Source organism: Nycticebus coucang, chromosome 3 (genome assembly GCF_027406575.1).
Source record: "Nycticebus coucang isolate mNycCou1 chromosome 3, mNycCou1.pri, whole genome shotgun sequence".
NCBI classification, from domain to species: domain Eukaryota; kingdom Metazoa; phylum Chordata; class Mammalia; order Primates; family Lorisidae; genus Nycticebus; species Nycticebus coucang.
Window position 1 is genome coordinate 26,547,365 of NC_069782.1, and position 23,442 is coordinate 26,570,806.

General features: G+C 37.6%; 1 protein-coding gene and 1 long non-coding RNA gene across 3 annotated transcripts in view; one reads left to right on the forward strand and one right to left on the reverse strand.

Moving 5' to 3' along the window:
• Nucleotides 1-136: 136 nt before the first annotated feature.
• Nucleotides 137-18,856, forward strand: LOC128582071 (uncharacterized). The gene is made up of 6 exons (XR_008378978.1): nt 137-352; nt 1,530-1,574; nt 3,687-3,757; nt 7,555-7,697; nt 13,663-13,787; nt 14,370-18,856. It is a non-coding gene; the product is annotated as an uncharacterized LOC128582071 (long non-coding RNA).
• Nucleotides 18,857-18,970: 114 nt separating this feature from the next.
• VEZT (vezatin, adherens junctions transmembrane protein) overlaps nt 18,971-23,442 on the reverse strand; it is an 87,441-nt gene continuing 82,969 nt past the window's right edge. For both annotated transcript variants that reach the window (XM_053585588.1, XM_053585589.1), the window contains one exon: nt 18,971-19,979. In XM_053585588.1, the coding sequence (XP_053441563.1) occupies nt 19,471-19,979 (509 nt within the window). In that variant the 3' untranslated portion in view covers nt 18,971-19,470. The remainder of the gene's footprint in view (nt 19,980-23,442) is intronic.

Here is a 23,442-nt window from a genome sequence, read left to right on the forward strand (position 1 = left end):
TGTTGCAGTTTGGCCGGGGCTGGGTTTGAACCTGCCATCCTTTGTATATGGGACCAGTGCTCTACCCACTGAGCCACAGGTGCCACCCTGTTCTATTTTCATTATAAAATGTTGTAGGAAGATTTTTCTTTCTAGTGTGGCAGTTAATGTGTTAAAACCATCAGTATGTGGGTGACTCCCACACAAATACCTCTATGTGCCGTGTGCCTGGGTTTCTCAATTCCAGTGGACTATTGAACATCTCACTCTGGCTAAATTTACTTTTCAAAGCAGAACTCTATATCTCCCTCACCCACACCCATGCCTTCTTCATTTCAAGTAACGTCCCCTTCCCACTTTACTCAGTCCAAAAGTAAGTAAATAAATCTTTTACCTTTCTTTAGACCTTTCTTGCAATCGATCCGTCATTCCTGTGGCCTCTGCCTTCCTAATGCATGCAGAATATGACCAAACCCACCATCTCACCCCTCCAAGAATCATACCTCTTGCCAAATAGCTCCTGACTCTCCTTCCTTAACCCCTCGGCTGTTCTCTACAGAGCAACCAGCATAATCCCCATAAACGTCATATTTCAGTATTCCCCTGCTCAAAACCCTCTCATGGTTACTCATCACACATGAAATAAAGTCCCACAGCTTTTTCTTGGAACACAAGAACTTTACATCTCTCTGGCTCCTCGGTTGCCAGCTCAGAGCCTTCCCGCCTCCTGCGTCCCCTGGCAGTGGTTCTTTTCTAGACAGTTGGCTGGCTTACTGTCTCACATGGCTTACTGTCTCACATAACCAGGGTTCTAGAGGAAGGTCACCCCCTCAGTGGCCTTCCCTTTCTGTTCTACCTAAAAGAGCAGCCTTTTCACTCTCCGTCCTCCACCCCACTTTATCTGGCTCTGAGCACTCATCACTACTTGGTCTTACACATCTTCTGGTTTATAGTCTGACACTTCCCCCCTCCTCCCCCCACACACACTGAGGGCAGGGACTTTACAATTTTGTTCATTCCTACATCCCAGGAAAATGCCTGGAAAAACAAGCAGACTGCCAATAAATATCTTTTGCTTGAGTGAATCAATACACAGCATCCCTTTGAAAAGAAACTTTTACTTCGCTTTGTCTCGCTTACCAACCAGGCCTTTGTCCAGCCTGTGGCAAAACCCAGCCTCTCTGCAAGGCAGAAATTTCCCAATGTAAAGATAGATACTTGAAACCCAGTGGAAAATGTTATATTCTGAGACATACCGAATTCTATGAGGTGATGTTACTGTTTCCAAGTTATATGTAAGGAGGCTGAGGCTTTAAGGTCACACAGGTGAGGAGTGGAGCTGAGATGTGAACCCAGGTATTCTGGTCATAGTCCAAAATGGAAAACATAAATGTCTGTTGGCAGTGTTAGGGCATGGTGTGTGGGCAGGTAGGGGGGCGAATTGTCTCCACTTTGGTTTTATGTAAATGAGATGTTTAGTGTCCTTGAGCAGGGAGTGTTCTGGAGGACTCAAGTTACTGTACTAAGACATATTCCTTTTCTGTTCTCAGCCGGAAGTGTTGCTCTGAGGAAGCCTCTCGGGAAGTTTCACTGAGGTTAAGTATAAGTACCACAGAGGGAATTAGAAGCTCTTGGCCTTCATTCAGTCATTCAGTCAATATTTGGTCACCCTGGGCTAATATATTTGATTTGAGAGAGCAAATCAGGGAGTGTTTGCTTGGTTTGAGTTGTTTGGAAAAGTCTTTAAATTCCACTCAATTCAATTCCTGGAACAATGGGGTATAACTGGCGTGGTTTCAATAGTTAATCTCTCACCAGAGTCAACTATACGAAGTGGACTGGATCCCCCAAGTAGATAATAAGAAAACCTTTCTAGTTGACACAGTGCTTTTGTTATAAAATCCTAACATCAACATGATGAGTAATAAGGAATTTCAACACTCGAGAGAGTGTCAGACAATGAGATTAATAGTTTTAGTGTGTGAGTGAACAATACACAGAGGAATTAACTGCCTATTTGGTTAACTTCTTTTATGGATCCTATGATTAAATTAAATGAAGACCGTGGGGGACTGTTATGCTGCTCAAACTAGTAATTAGGATTCCCATGCACACGTGTGTGCACACAGATATAAAAGTACATGTGTGGATGTATGCTCCTGTGTGCAGGAAAGAGAAAACTGACTAAATACGCAGAACAAACTCCTAATTCAAACTTAGGCTGGGCACAGTGGCCAGGAGTTCAAGATCAGCTTGGGCAATATAGCAAGACCCTATCTCTTTAAAATATTGTAAGATATAGTTCTGTTTTTTTTTTTTAATGAAGTCAAAGAGCCCTTTTAAAGAACCTAATCTATTATTTTTTTTCTGGCTAAGAGACTTGGGCTTTTGAGATAGCTAACTTACTGGAACTACTTTTCTCATCTATAAAATATGGATACTTATAGGGTGGTATGTCTGCTACAAAGAAGGCCACTCAATAAGTGTGTATTGAATTAAATATTCTTTCTACGTGTTGTCATCCATTATTAATAAGTAAAATATTATAAAAATCATAGCAATTTTGGTTTTTATTTTTTATTTTATTATTATTTTTTTTTTTGTAGAGACAGAGTCTCATTTTATGGCCCTCGGTAGAGTGCCGTGGCCTCACACAGCTCACAGCAACCTCCAACTCCTGGGCTTAAGCGATTCTCTTGCCTCAGCCTCCCAAGTAGCTGGGACTACAGGCACCTGCCACAACGCCCGGCTATTTTTTGGTTGCAGTTTTGCCGGGGCCAGGTTTGAACCCGTCACCCTCGGTATATGGGGCTGGCGCCTGAGGCACAGGCGCCGCCCACGATTTTGGTTTTTAAAAAAATCATTCAGGTATTTATAGAATTTCTTCTTATTAAACAGGATGGCCAAACTTTATGGCCACCCTCTATTTTCAAAATGTATTTCTTCCTGAGGTTATCTTAGGATAATATCATAAATCAAAAGGAGATATAAACCTTAACACAAAATACACAGGAGCCAGACAACAGGGTACAAACCAGACTAAATAAATCTGATATGACTTACATCCTGCCCTGAAATGTGGTATGTAAGGGTGAAAGGGATCAGGACTGCACATAGTTGCTCCATTGAAAACATCTCTGCTTTGGTAGCTGGAGGAACTCAGCAGGAGCATCATGTTCTGTTTACTCACCAGCAGATGAAATTCTTGAACAGAACTTCTTCTGTGTACTCACAAATCAGTTAACATGTGTTCTTATGTCTGCAACCAAAACAGAGTGAACAAAAAGATCCCTGGGTATGTTCAATGTTATGTATAAGCCCTTGCTTCTTATGGCAATGGCTGAGGTTGGGTAAGTTGGTGGACCTCACAGACTAGGAGGAATGCAGTGGCCCAGGACGTGGACTCAAAGACAGAGGCATTACTAACAACCAGGCCAAAACTTTCCATTAGAATAAAACAGCAGCCAATATCATTGAAAGCATTTTATGTGTATTAATCTCATCCTAGCACCATGGCAAACCTATAAGCCAGTTATCTGTAAGATGGGAATACTCTGCTTCCCAGGTGTCTGAGCCTGGTGGGACCTGGTTTGCTAGAAGAACTACAGTGTTAAAAATGTTAGGACAAGGTAAAGAGTCAGAAAGAAGTCACTGATTATGGCATTTAATAATTAATGGCTTACTGTTATGCTTATCCTTCACTGCAGCCTGTAAATGGCCTTATAAAATAGGCCTCTAAGAGTAAAGGAGCTGGAGCTCTGGGAGGTGATCATGGAGGGTAAGTGGTGGAAGACCAGAGACTTAATCTGGTTGTTCTGACTCCAAATCTAATGTTCTTTCTGCAAAGCCTCACTCCTTCAGTCTTGCTTTGAAGGATCCTAAGAGCTGAAACAGCAGGAGACCTGGCCCTGGAAACCAGAAAGGGCCTAGCAAATTTTCTCAACCCAGTACAATTTGGCATCTGTCCCTCTCACACCACTGCCTAATCTTTTAGGTGCCGTGTCTAAATTACTTTGTTTTTACCATCTCTGCAATCTTTCATGCTGTTGATCACGCTCTTCATGAACCCCTCTTCTCCTCTGGCCTTCCCTCTCACATGTGCTAATTTTACCCCTTTGACCTTTGGGTTTCATGCTACACGCTTAGCCTGGATAACAGCTGACACTAAGGGAGCGCTGCTGGTGGCCGGTACTATCCCTTTATGTGTATTAACATGTGTTAATTAATCTTCACAACAAGCCCATGGATCAGGTGGTTATTACTGTCTTCTTTGAAAAACATAAGGACACTCAGCAACAAAAGAAAAAATTAACTGGACTTCAGCAAAATTAAAAAACATTTTTGCATCAAGTGATATGTCAAAGGAGTGGAAATACAACCCAGAGGATGCGAGAGAAACTTTGCAGAGCAAATATGTGATAAGAGATTAACAGCCAGAAGATATCAAGAACTATAACTCACAACAAAAATATACAACCCAATTCAAAAAGTTGGCAAAGGACTTGAACAGACATTTCTCCAAAGAAGATATACAAATGGCCTCATCTTTCTTTCTTTTCTTTTTTTATTTTTGAAACAGTCTCAAAAAAAGACGCCCTGGGTAGAGTGCTGTGGCATCACAGCTCACAGCAACCTCAAACTCTTGGGCTTAAGTGATTCTCTTGCCTCAGCCTCCCAAGTAGCTGAGATTACAGGCACCCACCGCTACGCCTGGCTATTTTTTTTGTTGCAGTTATTGTTGGTTAGCAGGCCTGGGCTGGGTTTGGATCTCAATGTTCCTAGTCCTCTGACCCAGGTTTATGACTTTAAACACCATCCAAAAGGCTGACATTTCCCAGATTGGAATTTTTTTTTCTTTGTTTTTTGAGACAGAGTCTCATTCTGTCAACCTGGGTAGAGTGCCATGGCATCATAGCTCAAAGCAACCTCAAAATCTTGGGCTCAAGTGATCCTCCTGTCTCAGCCTCCCAAGTAGCTAGAACTAAAGGCACCCAACCATGACACTTGGCTAAGTTTTTCTATGTTTAGTAGAGACAGATTCTTACTATTGCTTAGGCAGATCTCAAACTCCTGAGCTCAAGCAATCCATCTGCCTCAGCCTTCCAAAGTGCTAGGATTCACAGGTGTGAGCCACCTGCCCAGCCAAGGTACTGCTTTTGCAAAACTCTTCTCTCTGGTATTTGTTGGACTGGTTCTCTCACTTTCATGTCAAGGTTCTCCATCCTCCACAGTCCTCCTGTTAGATTTTATTTTCTGTATAGCATTTACCATCACCTGTCTCCTCATGTATATTTATTGTCTGGCTCCCTCTTTTCGTATTCAATAAGGCCAGAAACTTTGTTCACTGCCCCAAAAACAGTGCTTGGCTTATGGTACGCAAACTCTGAGTGGCCACTATGACTTTGGTTGATTTTTTAAAAAGGGGCAGTGGAAATATATATATGCACAAATCACAGTTTTTTGTGAATATGGATTTGTGGTAGACAGAAATCCTTCAAAATATGGGGCCCATGCTGAAAATAATATCAGGGGTCCTGGTTGGTATAATGCTGAGAACCTCTCTGGATTAGATTATTCCAGGTGTTGAAGTTCGACTAAAATGCAAACTTACGCCTGTGGCTCAGTGAGTAAGGGCGCCGGCCCCATGTACCGAGGGTGGCGGGTTCAAACCCGGCCCCGGCCAAACTGCAACAAAAAAATAGCCGGGCTCTGTGGCGGGCGCCTGTAGTCCCAGCTACTCGGGAGGCTGAGGCAAGAGAATCGCGTAAGCCCAAGAGTTAGAGGTTGCTGTGAGCCGTGTGACACCACGGCACTCTACCGGAGGGCGGTACAGTGAGACTCTGTCTCTACAAAAAAAAAAAAAATAAAAAAAAATGCAAACTTAACAAAACATCATTAAGGAAAAACTTAGAATTTTGGTACTGGATCTGGTCATATCCTGGCCTCTGGGATGATAGAAAGTTAAGGTGTTTTTCTAGTTTAACATGTGCCCGTGTTATGAACAAGTTATTCCTGTAGGAACCGAACACTCTAGGTCCCAGGTTTGGCCTGGGAAATAGGCCAAAATGAAATAGCAATTTGAATGTATACAGAAGGGAAATCTTTGTATGTGTGAATATACCTTCCAAATAAGAATGAAACTTCTCAACGTATCCATTTTTTAAAATTATACCTTTTCCCCCAGTTGTAAAACCATAACACATTCATTTATAGGGATAATACTGACTGAAAGTCATCCTTATGTCACTGGTAAGTTCTTCAGATCTTATATTCACATACATATTCTGTATTGTAACCTTGTCATTTGCTATCATTACCCATGGATTGTAGCTTAATTTCTTTTTTTTTTTTTTTGTAGAGACAGAGTCTCACTTTATGGCCCTCGGTAGAGTGCCGTGGCCTCACACAGCTCACAGCAACCTCCAACTCCTGGGCTTAAGCGATTCTCTTGCCTCAGCCTCCCGAGTAGCTGGGACTACAGGCGCCCGCCACAACGCCCGGCTATTTTTATTTTTTGTTGCAGTTTGGCCGGGGCTGGGTTTGAACCCGCCACCCTCGGCATATGGGGCCGGCGCCTTACCGACTGAGCCACAGGCGCCGCCCTGTAGCTTAATTTCTAAGTTTAAGCTACATAAATGGCTTCATGGCTAATCGACATAGGTGCTAAAGGATAAATACCAAGCATTTTGGATCAAGAAACCACAAAAACCTCCATTCCGGCCAGCAACGGCTACATAGATGGTCCCAGATATGTATACTCTGTTGTTAGCAGTGTTAAGTTCTGTGTTGGAACCAGCTATACTTAAAAAAAAAATTTTTTTTTAAACTATTATCTCTGTCCTTTGCCATCTTTTCGTATCCTTCTGTCTAATCTCTAAAAGTTGAATATTCTAAGGTGTTCATTGTGCCTCAAAATAAGCTCTTTTGCACGTTAGAACAGAAAGAAAAACTTGGTTTTACACAGTAGAGTTGTACATCTTTATTAAGAAAGGGGATTTTAGAAATGGAAGGCTTTTAGAGTTCTAGTCTAATTCATAAATCATAATTAATGTTTTTTTCCTTTAAAGAAGAAACTGAGGCTCAATATGGTTAAATGATTTTCCTGAGTTTTAAAGAAGTAGTTTCATCTAGAACTCAAGTCTGGTGACTGACAAATTCCTGGGCTTTGTACGTCTCCTAACAGTTAGCTGTAAAATGAGTTGGTTAACTAGGCAGCTTATAATGATTAAGAACAGATATTGGGAACTTTCAGGATCTAATTATCTAGTTAGGATACCGGTTCTGACACTTAGTGAGTGCAAAACTACTGAGCCTGTTTTCTTATCCTTACACAATATATTCAGGTTCTAGGAGTACATGTGAGGACTATTTTATGTGTATACATACAAACACTTTCTCATAAGGACACATTTGAAGATTTTCCTTTAAATTAACAGAACTACCTTTTTTATAACCAGGTTCTGAAAATGTCCTATTAACTTTACAGATGTACATTCAGGGAAGATTACTATCTGCCAACTTTGTTTTCAATGTTTTTTATGACCAGATTCTGAAAATGTCCTATTAACTTTACAGATGTACATTCGGGGAAGATTACTATTTGCCAACTTTGTTTTCAATGGTTATAGCACATCCTGTAAAGACCTTCAAAAGCAAATTGTGAAGACGAAGAATGATTACCAAATGGGGTATTTCCTACCCAGTGACTTCAGAATCTGGTAATTACACATATCTTCCTTATCCTATTTTACCCTTTTAATTAGAAAATCCCAGACAAGGGCCAAGTTTCAAAAATTGCCTGTATGGATGTGTATTCCTGTCTCAAATCTTTTCTGGAAAGAGATGGCTTATTTAAAAGTTCAGTTCAAGGAAGGTCATTTCTCTTTAACCAGCATTTAGTCTACAGAGCCATTTGGGAGTTCCCATGAGTATTCCCCAAAGTGAAATATAGGAATGTTCAATCCAATAACTCAATTCAACCAGCTCACTAAAGTATGATCCATTGGCTGGGTGCGGTAGTTCATGCCTATAATCGTAGCACCCTGGGAGGCCAAGGAGGGTGGAGTGCTTGAGCTCATGGGTTTGAAACCAACGTAAGCAAAAGCAGGACCCAGTTTCTACTAAAAATAGAAAAATCGAGCTTTACTAAAAATAGAAAAACTGAGGCAAGAGGATGGCTTGAGCCCAAAGTTGGAGGTTGCTGTGAGCTATGATGCCATGGCACTCTACCCAGGGTCACAGCTTGAGACTCTGTCTCAAAATAAATAAATAACATTGGATGTTAACGTCCTTCTTTGTGTATTTTTTCTGTCAGGGAGGACATAAAAGTAAAAATATAACATACTTAGAATGTATCCAATGGCTGACAGTCTCAGGGAGTGGCAAAAATGGAACTTTTAAACTTCAGCTGTTTTTGCTCTGATAAATTATCATGTGAGGCACTTACATGAATAAATAAAACTTGGACTAGTGAATCAAAGACTTTCCCTGAAATATGCCCTTTTTTGTTATATTAATACATTTTTTAAAAAGAGATGAATTTTTTGGCCATTCCGATTCAAGTTGCAAACATCATAATAAAAAAGTACAGACAAAAAAGATATAAGGAACTACAGACTTTATTAAGGATTTTGTCATCTTCAAGAGGAACAATAATACAGACATATGTAAGACTACAATTGGGTTCCTGTAAAATCCTTTAAAATGGTTGACAAAAATTCAATGTGATAAAATACAAAAAGTGATTATAGAAAGTACTGCATCAAAAAAAGTTAGATACTTGCACACTCATATTCATAGCAGCATTATTCACAATAACCAAAAGGTGGACACAACTCAAATGTCCACCAACAGATGAATGGATTAAAAAAAAGTGGTAAATAATAATGATGAAAAATAATTCCGCTTTTAAAAAGAGTAAATCCTATCACATGCTATAGTATGGATGAACCCTGAGGACATTATGTTAAGTTACAGGAAGACAAAGCCTATAGGATTCCACTCATATGAAGTGGAATTGTGAAATAATTTGTTTCACTGAAACAGAAAGTAGAAAAAAAGATAGTTGCTAGGGGCTGTGAGGAAGGAGAAAATGGGGATTGTTTAATAGGTATAGCGTCTCAGATTTGCAAGATGAAAAAGTTATGGAGAAAAAGAACTGTATACTTAAGAATGGTTAAGATGGTAAACTTTGTATTTTTTTTTAAGTTGTAATTTAAAAAACATACAAAATTAATCTCCTAAAAAAGGTTATAATCTCAAGTCTTCAGGTAGGGTAGGAAATATAGTTCTAATATATAAAACACAAGTGATCAAAAAGTAAAAATGAAAATACCTCTGAAAAAATATTCTGAAATGATATTAAAAAACATAAAAGTTTGAAACTCCAGTAAGTATCCAAATTCAAGAAATAGTTAAAAAACCGTTAGCATTGGGGCGGTGCCTGTGGCTCAGTGGGTATGGCGCCAACCCTATATACTGAGGGTGGCAGGTTCAAACTTGGCCCCGGCCAAACTGAAAAAAAAAAAAAAAAAATAGCCCGGTGTTGTGGCAGGCGCCAGTAGTCCCAGCTACTCAGGAGACTGAGGCAAAAGAATCGCCTAAGCTCAGGAGTTGGAGGTTGCTGTGAGCTGTGTGATGCCACGGCACTCTACCGAGGGCCATAAAGTGATACTCTGTCGCTACCAAATAAAAACCCTTTAGTACATAAGCCTTAACTCTTTAAACAGTTCACTATTCCTATTTTCTATGTTCATAATTAACAGTGTTAAAAGAGAGTGCAGGCATAGGAAAAACACTGGAAGATATTGGCCTGGGGAAAGACTTCATGAAGAAGACTGCCATGGCAATTGCAGCAACAACAAAAATAAACAAATGGGACTTCATTAAACTGAAAAGCTTCTGTACAGCTAAGGAGACAATAACCAAAGCAAAGAGACAACCTACACAATGGGAAAGGATATTTGCATATTTTCAATCAGACAAAAGCTTGATAACTAGGATCTATAGAGAACTCAAATTAATCCACATGAAAAAAGCCAACAATCCCATATATCAATGGGCAAGAGACATGAATAGAACTTTCTCTAAAGACGACAGACGAATGGCTAACAAACACATGAAAAAATGTTCCTCATCTCTATATATTAGAGAAATGCAAATCAAAACAAACCTGAGATATCCTCTAACCCCAGTGAGAATGGCCCACATCACAAAATCTCAAAACTGCAGATGCTGGCGTGGATGTGGAGAGAAGGGAACACTTTTACACTGCTGGTGGGACTGCAAACTAGTACAACCTTTCTGGAAGGAAGTATGGAGAAACCTCAAAGCACTCAAGCTAGACCTCCCATTTGATCCTGCAATCCCATTACTGGGCATCTACCCAGAAGGAAAGAAATCCTTTTATCATAAGGACACTTGTACTAGACTGTTTATTGCAGCTCAATTTACAATCGCCAAAATGTGGAAACAGCCTAAATGCCCACCAACCCAGGAATGGATTAACAAGCTGTGGTATATGTATACCATGGAATACTATTCAGCCATTAAAAAAAATGGAGACTTTACATCCTTTGTATTAACCTGGATGGACGTGGAAGACATTATTCTTAGTAAAGCATCACAAGAATGGAGAAGCATGAATCCTATGTACTCAATTTTGATATGAGGACAATTAATGACAATTATGGTTATGGGGGGGAAGCAGAAAGAGGGAAGGAGGGAGGGGGGTGGGGCTTGGGTGTGTGTCACACTTTATGGGGGCAAGACATGATTGCAAGAGGGACTTTACCTAACAATTGCAATCAGTGTAACCTGGCTTATTGTACCCTCAATAAATCCCCAACAATACAAAAATAAATAAATAAATAAGGAGAGTGCAGGACGGGCAACGTGGTTCATGCCTGTAATCCTAACACTCTGGGAGACCGAGGCTGGAGGATCACTTGAGCTCAGGAGTTTGAGACCAGCCTGAGCAAGACTGAGACCCCTGTCTCTACTAAAAATAGAAAAATGAGCCAGGCATGGTGGTGCATTCCCATAGTCCCAGCTACTTGGGAAGCTGAAGCAAGAGGATCTCTTGAGCCCAGAAGCTTGAAATTGCAGTGAGCAAGGCTGAGACTATGGTACTCCATCCAGCCTGGGAGATACAGTGATTCTGTGCCAAAGAGAAAAGAGAGAGAGAGAGTGCAAAGGCCCCCAGAATATATCATTTCAGGCCACTTTGAGAAATATAGTTAACTATGTTCCCAGGAAAACATTGTGTGGAAAGGAAAACAATGAGAAAGAAACATAATAAGATTTAAAAGGCAAAAATAACAATTATGTGATGAAGCATCTACACATGTGATGAATGTAGTATAGAACTAACTTCATAGCTGAGCTCTTCAGAGTGAAACTCAAGAGGCTTACGGTCCTATTTTAAAGGATGACTGTATGGACCCAGTTTTGCTGGTGTGATAAGGTTTGGAGGACCAGCACAATGTCAAGCTCCTTTCACGTGTGGAGTTTCTGATGAGTCTGCAATTATTTCAAACATGGTTTGAACTAACCGCAGAAGCCAGGATGATGAAAAGTGTACATTTTCATTATTCACCATAACTTTTGGATTTGGGATCCTTGCATGCCTTTTCAGAAATCTTGTCTTCTAAATTAAATAGAAAAACATGTATGGGACTATAGCAATGCCACAGTTATGATAAGAGGCCATGTGATAAATCAACTAGGTCAGAATATTTTAAAAATCCAGAGCAGCAAGGAACACAAATTGAAAAGCCTACTGCAAATCTCCTGCAAAATACTGATGTAAAATGTGAGGCATTAACCCATTTCTACTATATCATCCTTGTTTGTTTTCATTATCCATAGTAGAACTTCTAAAAGTGAGCTCTAAAATGTGGCAGATTCAACAACAGATTAAAAGAAAAAGACATTAATCTCCAGAAATAAGAGTTCAAAATCACTTAGCTTTAGAGCCAGAAAGCAATGACCAAATGCCTTTCACAAACTATGAACAATTATTCAATAAAATGAGATTGATATACAGAGTGTTTAAGAAAATAGAAATCTGGGCGGTGCCTATGGCTCAGCGGGTAGGGCGCTGGTCCCATATGCCGGAGGTGGCGGGTTCAAACCCAGCCCCGGCCAAAAAAAAAAAAAAAAAAAGAAAACAGAAATCATGAATTTGAGGGGAAGATTTTTCCTGGGGGAGGGGTTGATTTTTTTATGGCTAAATTGCTTCAGCTAAAAATAGAGATCTGATAATAGAAGTCACAAGAGTATCTCTCCTGACTGGCGATTAATAATAACCATATAGAATTTCTACTGTTAGAAATTACTATAATGTCAGTCTGTCTGAGAAGACTTTTTACCAAATGTCATCCCTCTAATTTTAGAAGGATTAATCAACCAATTCTTCCTAAAATGTAGGCACACATACAAAAATAAATATGAATCTTGGTGAACATCAGCCTCAGGTTATCTTCAGTCTTCACATTCTTGGTGTTCCAGGAATGATGCGCGAGTTTAGGTTGGTTCTAGGATAGGCCCAGGGGCCTGGTTTGATCTGGGATCCCTGGGACCATACCTAGAACAAACCCAAACAAAACCAAACTCCTTGGGAGTCCTTTCAGCTCAGGTAGACTTCTGGGCTTTTCACCCACATGAACCTCCAGGTCTGTATCAGGACCATACACCAACCTTTAAAGGGATGGGATTAACATTTCTAGAACTTCTGTACATTGTCAGATGCCAGTACTGCGCCTGAGTAAGTACTATTTAAGTTGTAGTATGAACAGAAGGTACAGATTGGTGTAATAAAAGTGCAGAACATATTTAGATATAGCAATCAAGTTAATTTTCTTAAGAATTTACTTGGGAAGGAGGAAAGGATATATAATTGTTTTGCATATTATAAAATAATACACTTGTAAAAAGACATGATTTAATTTTAGAAAAAATAATAAACTTATTTGGTGGCAGCCAACCTTTAGGAAATGTTATAAAAGTGAAAAACATAGAGCCTAAAATAGTAAAATTTTCCCTCACTTTAAGAAACCCTTAAGACATAAATGAGAAGAAATATTATTTCTTTTTTTTTTTTTTTTGAGACAGAGTCTCACTTTGTTGCCCCCAGTAGAATGCGGTGGCGTTATAGCTCACAGCAACCTCAAACTCCTGGGCTCAAGGGATTCTCTTGCCTCAGCCTCCAGAGTAGCTGGGACTACAGGCACCCACCATAAGGCCCAGGTATTTTTTTAGAGACGGGGTCTCACTCTTGCTCAGGCTGGTCTTGAACCTGTGAGCTCAAGCCGTCCACAAAGCTTGGCCTCCTACAGTGCTAGGATTACAAGCGTGAGGATTTCCTATCCCAAGAAATAATATTTCTATAACCATATCTCACAAAGTACACCCATTTTTAAAAATAGTGAAGTTAGAAGTATACATAGCTTAAATACTATTCTATTGCAGTAACATGTTGCTAAATGAAATAACACATAGGAATAAAACTGATTTCATGCTTGGCAACCTAAAATACATTAAAATGAATAGCATTTTAAAATACCACATGCATTTTAACTTATCACACATTTTAGGATATCCACAATATCAATTCCTCCTTATTCCTGCTGAACTTTTGATGAGTGAATCCTGAAATCAATTCATCCTCTTTTTGGTTTATAGCAATCACAATGAGTAGAATCACTTTCTTCTCACAACTATACTCAAAGAGAAGCTTCTCCTATCATCATCCTGGGTTTGGCATCGTGACTCTCTCTTCTGTAGTGGAAGTCTCAACTCAACAAATGGTTTGGATAATTTATTTTTTATAATTATTATATCATAGCTGCCTTCCATTAGCATGGATGACTAAAAGCTGACTATGAGACATGGTCATAACATGAACAGACTGATTTTCCAATTATTCTGTATGAGACAGAAGCATGAATCAATATGTGGTCACTAAACATAATCAGCATGTTGGTAAAAATAAGTTGTTTGATGCTAGCATATCCGCTTTCAGAGAGATTTTAATTTTCCTTGCAAATATTATAACGTGCAAATTTCAGGTTTACTTTTCATTCTAGATAGGAAAGTCATCCAGTTGAATATTTAACATATTAAATGATAATTTAAACATGCCAAATATAGTGACAATGGGAATTTAGTCATTCAAATATCTGTCAATATCATTATATCTAACATTGATAATTATTGGTAAGCTTTTAACGTATATTTCCTTTAGTTGAATAAAAATAAAGATAATGTGTTAAAAAAGTAGTATAACCAAAAAAATAAATCTTTTATAGTACAATTGCCTAGAGTCTATAAACATTGTTTATTTCTCATGCTTCTGTGATATCAATAATGAATGGTTTCTTATTTTTCAGGGCTTACGCTTTTCATGTCTTGGAAATGAAGATATATTACTCTCTAAACAACAAAAACCAAAAGCCAAAGAAATTCTTAATAGTATGTGGTATCCAATTCAAATAGAAAATACTATAGAAACAGCTAACTTGAGTGGACCAGTCTTAATCAGCGCTGAAGAACTGCAGTATAGAACCAACTTTAGAGCTAGTGAAGTATGGAAACGAAACGGTTCCTATTATTTTGAGAGCATGCGTAGCGTTCTGTACGTTCACATGTTAAAGACAGCAGTGAAATAAGCAATGAGAAATGACTGTCACAAAATCCATTCACTTAAGCATAATCTGCTTTTTCTGTTTTTTATTCCAGGTCTATTCACTCTTATTACTTTATATATAATTCTAACTGGCTTAGTCATCTGGTTTCCAAAGCAACAGCAGATCAGAAGGCGCATTCATTATGAAGGTGGAGAAATGCTATTATCACAGGCACACTAGAGCAAAAAGTGAAATAAATGGAGGAATCAGAACAATGGTTTAAAAACAAAGACGTGAAAGCTAAAACAAGCACAGCAGAACCATTTAGTACAGGGACAAACGGCTCTCAGCATCTAATTAGTCTAGTAGAGTATAACAACTCACCTTAACAACTATTTTGATATGAAACAAATGCTTTTCATATATTATTTAAGAAGAAAGCGATGCATATAAATTTTATAAAGATTTCCTTTAGAAATTATTTAAAAAAATTTTAATGCTAAAAGAGGTTTAGTCTCTACAGGAAACTGGGATATCTAGAATGACTCATTCCCTAGATGTTCAAGTTAGCCAGTTCTTTGTAAATTCCATATTTAGATTCAAACAGTTCTAGACCATAAGTCTTAGTGAATAGAATTGAAGTTATATTTATAACGCTGTAAGTTTTAAATCTGTGTCCTATACTAAGAACAATTAATGAGAACAAAATATTTGACGTTTTCCTGAAATAGACACAATGATTTATACAAAGATGATAGTAAAATTTTCTTTTACAGCTGAATTCATTAATGGAGAATCCTAGACACATCAATATATAAAAAGTGAATTAATACTTTAAATATATGGCAATCACATATTCTACCAAGTATTTTTAGCAAGTTCTTAGGTAAAGGGCAAACCAAAGAATGCTAAGCAGACGAACAGTCACCACAAAGTCCATGCACTTTACTGACAGGAAAGCCCCTTAGCCTTCTTTCAGTCTACTTACTCTTATTTTAGACACAATTTTAGCAAGCTTGGCAATCTGGCTTCTCAGTCCACGGCAGATTGGAAGCAGCAAATTAGGGGCCTATTGCAGGAGGCAGGCACACAAGACAGCAGCAAAAGTGACAGCTGATTATAAGGGAAGATAAAGAAACTGTGAAAAACAGACATAACTCAAAAAGCATAGCAATGTGAGCTCATGTAGTAAAGAGGCATGTGATTAGTAGCCCCTGGGGGTGAATTTCTGTTTATCACATTATGGAAGGAACTGATACTCTTACAGATGATAGAGAAAAAGTTAAATTATATGTACTCTGGAAAAAGTGAAGTAGAAAGTATACTTAGTTTAGCAAAATGTTAAATTTCACAATTAAAGGATTTGCCTTAGCTGAAAAATTAACACCTGTCAATGATGACAAATAGTTATTGTACGTCAGCAATTTTTCCTATATTTTCTCTTCTAAAATGCAGCTTCATTTACTAATGTAAAGTGTGATTTGCATAGATACATTCTTAGAAAGAGAATTGGAAGAATAAATCTTTATGCTTTGTCTGGCTGTCATTCATAGTATAGTATCTACGTTAGTTCAAAGAATGATTTAGCTGAACTATACCTAAGTCTTAGGATATTTAGTTCTTGTTTCCTTGTTTTGTTTGGGTATAGAAATACTGTATACTATGATTAAACCAAATCGGTTAACTTTTATTCCCATACGATTCCTAATGATTTGTTAAAATATTTCCTATTTTACATTACTGATGGAAAGAGTCAAAATCACCAGAATGAAATGATCGGTAGGATCTCTCCTGACTAACACTCCAACGACTTACAATTTTGTAGATTGTATCAGAAGTTGATTATTTTTATTGCTTTAACATTAAAAGCTTTATAATTTTTATTATGTAAATCAGAATACTATTATATTTTTTTAAGAAAATTGAAGTTTAAACTGACTTTCCTACTATAGGTAGACAAAGGGTAAAAATCCTGTCTGTGACAGTGACCTAAATAGATTCTCAAATGCATTCTTCCATTAACTAGTAGGTTTGTCCTAGTAGAACAGAATAGGGAAATCTTTGCATTAAAAACTATCAGGATAGGGCAGTGCCTATGGTTCAAAGGAGTAGGGCACGGGCCCCATCTGCTGGAGGTGGTAGGTTCAAACCCAGCCCCAGCCAAAAACTGCAGGGGGCGGGGGGGGGGAGTAGGGGGTGGAAGCTATCAGGATGCTACTCCTAAAAAGAATTATACTGTCAAAATAATATTATAACATTTGGAAAGCACAATTCTAAGTTTTCCCCATGAAATGTTTTTTCCAGAGGGCTGCTTCTGGATATAGGATGGCAGCTATTAAAACGAGGCAATACATTTTACTCTCCCCAAATTAGATCAATACATTTTTTGAAAGGAGCACTTATGTTGAATAATAATAATAAATAGTTTTAAAAGGAAAACAAAAGTCAAAATCTGATTTTAAAAAAGGAAAATATTCTTAGAAAAGTAATAAAAAAAAATACCTACTTGTATTGCACTGGCCTGTCTGTTTATATTTCCTAAGGTGTTCATTGCAAGAACAAAGTCCTAGACAGAGATTCTTAGATTTTATTGGGCATAAACATTACCTAGGTCTCATTCCAAAATGACCAAGTAAAAATCACTGGGACTGTGGCTTAAAATATGCATTAAAAAATAAAAATTCCAGTTTATTCTGATGCAAGTACCCCACTAAAACAACTGAGAAACACTGACTTAGAATAAGAGAAAATTAGTTAAGAAATTTTCATAGACGATAATACTTTAAATTAGAAATACTGTATTTTAAAAGATGAAAACTACATGTAAGTAGAATATTCAATTAAAATTCTAAGATTGTTATATTAAATATTGTAATTTCAACAAGTAGAGTTTTCATGGAATTAAGTAATAACTAGTGAATAAAACCGACCAGCCTAAAAGACTAGAAATTCCTGATTAAAATTATTCAATCTTTCAAAATTAAAAAGTATCACCTTAGAGAACATTGAATAAAACTGATCCAATATTATGAAGACATTTCCCAAAAGTGGTGTAATAAAAATAAAATATAATAAAAGAATTAAAAATTATTAAACTCTAATTCTTTCTGTGTAAGGTTATAGTTTAGGAGGATAATTACTTCTAAATCCAAGGAAAAATGAAGTCAGCAAACTAATTTAAATAACTGTAAATATTATTTAAGAATATAATAGTCAAGTATAGTATGAGAAGATATTTTTTTCTTAAAATCTAGTTGTTTCTGAGTGGTAAAGTTAGGCCCACTGTAGGGTATTGCTAAGAGTTGAGGTATAGCCCCTATGTCAGTGCATAGGAGTTACAGGTTTCAAAAACAGTATACTTCTAAAAATATCCCTCTTTGAAAAATGTAATCACAACACAAAACAGATGAGATTGGCCAATGCGTAAAACAGTCTCTTTCAAGAGGTAGTTTGAAAATGTCCCAAGAAGCTGGCATGATGTTTCCTGAATCTCGTTAAGGTGGACAGGGCTAGAAAACAGCAGCATTGTCACCAGTGTGTGATAGTGGCACCCAATCATCTCTAGGCAAACTGATACAAAGAACTTTATGCTAAATTGGGGGCCTGGCCTTGGACTATAGGGATCTCATTTGTTATCATCTCTTTTAGTTGCAATAAGAATGGAAGAAGTAATAAACAAAAACATTGAAAGTGTAATTCTTAAAATGGTACAATGCTCTTCTTTTAAAAAGTCATTAAGATATCTTAAAATTAACTACTAAAATACACACATCATCAAGGAAACATAAGAAATAGGTCACTTCCCCTGGCAGGGCGTGGGCACGATGCTGCCTCTCAGTTCTCGCCCACTGTAAGATTCAACACCGCTGCAGACTCCCCCTGCTTCCCAGGGCATTACAAGATCTTTGGCCTTAGTGAAATTCCCAGACTTAAGAGTGGACCAGATGTCAAAGGGGCTCTTACCCAATACTCCTTATTCCCTTCCCTGCTTTAGTTTCCTCCACAGCACTGACCACCCTCAAATATTTGGCTTGTTTTACTTATTTATCTTGTTTATCATTTGTTCTTTTCACTAGACCTGTGCTGTCCAATACCGTAGCTACATGTGACTCCTTGATTACTTGAAATATGACTAGTCTGAATTATGATAAGCTGTGAGTACACAATACACACCAGATTTTGAAGGCTTCATATGAAAAAGAATGTAAAATGTCTCATTAATTTTAAAATACTGATTACATGTTGAAATGACAAAATTATGGATAAATTGGCTTAAATAAACGTTACTGAAATAAAAAAAAATATGTCACAACCCAAATACTTTTGAAACTAACTTTTTAGTTCCAAACCCCAGCACACATCAATTGTATGAATTAATTTTTTTTATTCAGAACCTGTATCTTTGTTTGAAGACTGGTATAAACAAAAATAAAATACAAACAACTTGTTATTAACATAATAACTGCAGTTATTAACTGCAAGAATACAGTAAAAAGGACTCATAATAAATGTTAATGTTCTTGTAACAGAATTATCCCAATTATCTTATGGTAGCAAATTCTGGCAAGAAATGATGATTCATTTCTTATTAAAAATACTTAAAGAATTCCCAAGATTGATCAATTGTGCCACAAATAAAACAGTTTATTCAAGAGAGCCCTTACCTTTCTCTTATTTTCCTAACAGATCTGCCATTTACAGGTAACTACTTAATTTCAGATCAGTTATTCAAACCAGGGTTCTTCCTGTAAATTCACAACTTAGCTTTATATATAGTAAACTTATACTCATTTTCCCTTTCCAGTCTTGGAGCTAAACACTTTCATAAAAGGAATCTGAAATCACTTCATGTCAATCTTGGTTCTTACTTTTCTTCTATGTCATTTTTATTTTCTTCATTTATTTGTTCTTCCTCCTCATTGCCAAAAGTCTGTTCCTGCATGGTGGTAAAGGAGAGAGACCTAGCAGCCACTTCTGCGGCGAGGCCAGCAGTGAAGGTAAAATCTGACGACAGCTGTAGCCGTGCCAGCCTCTGCTTGATAGACAGCTGTAATGAGTCCCTGCAAATTGGTGGGGCAGCGGCCAGGCCACCGCCATCTGCCTGTTGAGATTCACCTTCGCTTTCACATTGGTAATACATTCTTTCTTCTGCTCCTTGGAGGATTTCATTTGTAGAATTGTCTTTATTTTCATCCTCTACAGGGTTTTCACATAAATACTCAGTCCTACTTAGTTCATTGTCAGTAGTGGAGGGTTTACTATTTTCCTCTTCAGTATCATTTTTATCAACTTTTCCCATATCTGAATTCATTGATGGTTCTGAATTACTTATGGGTTCCACTGGGTCTACAGGTGACAAGGATTTCAACACAGCTTCAAAGAAAAAAAAAAAAACAAACAAAAGAAAAAAGAAAAATAGTAACTAAGGACCTAGCAATGATTTAAACATCCAATTTAAACTCCCAGTATTTTTTAAAAGAACAATAAATAAATAAAACTTTCTAGTAAAATCAATTAATCAATATAAATTTATACATCCAGGGAATTTTATAAGAGACAAAAAAGCCTAAGAAATTAAATCAGATAGGGATTTGATGAAGATTTTTTTTTCTTTCTTTTCTTAGAGACAGGGTCTCCTTCTGTTACACAGGCTGCAGTGCAGTGGTGTGATCACAGCTCACTAGAGCCCCAAACTCCTGGGCTAAAGTGATCCTCCCATTTTAGCCTCCCAAATAGTTGGCATTATAGATATGTACAACCATGCTTGGCTAATTTTTAAATATTTTTTTTTAGAGATGGAGTCTTATTATGTTGCCCAGGCTGGTCTTGAACTCCTAGGCTCAAGCAATCCTCCAGCCTCAGCCTCTCAAAGTGCCTGGTCAGATAAAGATGTTTAAAATACCTCACATATTATCTTATTGAAAATATGAAAGCAGTGGTTCTCAAAGTGTGGTCCCTAAACCAACAGCATCAGTCGTTACCTAGGAATATATTAGAAGTGCAAATTCTTGGGCCTGATCCTGGACTTAATGAATTAGAAACTCTCAGAGTGGGGACCAACCATGTTTTATAAACCTTCCTCTTGACTGATACATCATCGCAAAGTCTGAGAACCATTGTATTAAAGAATAAGAGAACCATTGTATTAAAGAATAAGCAGGCTGTTTTTCACTGATAATACGTTAGATAAAAGGCCTAATGTAATCAAAATAATAATCATATCTTCAGCATATATGTGTGTGTGTGTATACATATATACACACACATACACACACACACACAAGTTAAAACAGTATGGGAAAAAAAATGCAACATACAATTCAACTTACTTGCCAACCACCTAACAAGACCCTAATGAAAGTAAAGCTATAACGTCTACACATTTTGTAATGCCACAGAAAAATACAAATAAAATAAAATCTGCATTTACGATCAACTTTTATACAAAATATAATACATAAATATACATCCATACGGTAGAAGTTGTCCTTGCAAGGAAAATGAAGTTTTATTTAGCCCCTCTTGATGTTAGTAGGCAGTGGGTTGCTTGCTAGGCAGTCTCTCCTCCCAGCATGAGGGGTTAGTACAATACAATATATTATGAAGCATGACGGATGAAAACAAAGTACTTCTTGAAGATCTGGCGTGTATTTAAAAAATACTTTGGAAAACATGTCCATTTCCAAGAAACATCCCTAAGCTGCCGTAACTCCACTAGAGAAGCAGCAACAACAGAAAAAAATGGCCACAGCAGGTTCCAGTGTAGAATTTCCCCCTCTAATTCCATTCGGACTTTACCCCTGTAGGCAGAGATGAAAACAACTCTGGAAGATGTACTGAAATTTTTCATGGAAAAAGCATTCTATGGTATCAGCAGCTTTGTATTTATTTTCACAAACTAAAACAGTATTATTGCCTTTTCCAATGCAAACTGTATCAAAAGCACATACCTGAAAAAGAGACACATTTCTCTCATTGATATATCTTTGCCCATAATGTCAAAATAGGATAATTTTGAAGAAAATATTAAACAATAGAAAAGGACACAAGTTTATATATAATGCTATTTTCATTTTTAGTTTATAAATCTGCTAGCTCTTAAAGAATGTAACATGTAGAAGTTGATTGCTAGTCACGATTATTGCTAATTGAATGGGCGATACAATCTGTGTAGTGAGAGGATTAATTGACAAGTGTGTTAGAATGTAAGCCTCCAGGAGGGTAGGCATTCTTTTTTTATTTTAATTTTTGATTTCAATAGATTTAGAGGATACAGATAGGTTTTTGTTATGTAGATGAATTATATAGTGGTCAAGTCTGCCTTTTAGCGTGCACTCTGGTGGGTAGGCATTTTTGTCTCTTGATCTGTGTGCTAGGGATACAGCAGTAAGCAGTGCCTGGCATGTAACAAGTACTCAATAACAACTTCTTGAATGAATAATTTGCTGAATGAATGCTGTGAAGGTAGCATGGCCCCTATTTAAGGAGACTGTAATTTAGTTACAGAAACAAAAAAAAGTGAACACATAGAAAACAATAGTGCCTAAAACATTATACCATTTATCTCTGATTTGTGTAGGCCCCATCAATATATGAACAGGATGTTACAGGAAAGTTTTTTCTTTTTTTTTTTTTTTAGACAGAGTCTTAAGCTGTCACCCTGGATAGGGTGCTATAGCATTATAGCTCACAGCAACCTCAAACTCTTGGGCTTAAGAGATTCTCTTGCCGCAGCCTCCCAAGTAGCTGGGACTACAGGCACCCGCCACAACGCCCAGCTATTTTTTGGTTGTAGTTGTCATCATTGTTGTTTGGTAAGCCCAGGCTGGATTCGAACCTGCCAGCTTCAGTATATGCGCTGGTGCCCTAGCTGCTGAGCTACAGGTGCTGAGCCTACGGGAAAGTTCTTAATCATTTCTCTTCTCTGCTACATGCTTTGCTACTCAAGACTTGCTTTGTATTACACTACAATGTCTCTCTACCATAAAGGTCTATAGTGGTAGGAGAACTGGCAGAGCTGGTGGAGAAGACAGAATTCTTATAAAAGGGATAGCAGGAATATTTTCATAAATAAAAATAGCAAATTCGTAGAACTATAGTCTAATTCCATAAACACAAGTAGAAGAAGAAACTCATATTAGAAATAGTGAAAATATATTAACAATTACATATGATAAATTCTTATGATGAAGAGGCTTGAAAGCAGGAAAAGGAGTTTAGATTTAGTAGGATAAGAAATGGGGACCACTATAGGTTTTAAGATAGAGCTATCAACAATGCACTGTTTGATAGCTTAGCCTTAGAAGAAAAGCTTGTAAGAAAAAAGTACTGACAGTGAAAGTCAGCTAAGAGGCTACTGTATAGCACGAGTACAGTCTAAAACGGGGACCTAGGCCATAAAGTGGGCTTGTGGGAAGAAAAGGAAAGATAAAACTAAGGAAATGTAGATCTGGACAGAGGAGAACAGGAGAGTTCCTAAAAGAAGAAAGGAGAAACTTCCAGAAGGTATAGTTAATCTATATACTTCTAGTGAGGAAGGGAAGGGAAGGGAAGTGTACATATATACTGTAAAATGGAAGGGAAGTCTCACTTTCCCTTCTCAGAATCCCACAGGCATTAATTCAACTAGGAATTAGCTAGGTTGATTCTGTGAAGTATCAGGTTCCTCTCATTCCTTCCCCTGCCACCCAGGAAGTTTGCCTGAAGAAAAGAAGGGTGAGACCATCCCACTTTGCACAAATCAAGAGTATGGAGACAGCCTGCACAGAAATCACCTCCACTTCTCTCATCTACTGAAATGCTCAAACTAAGTAACTCTCATGATATGTCTAAATGG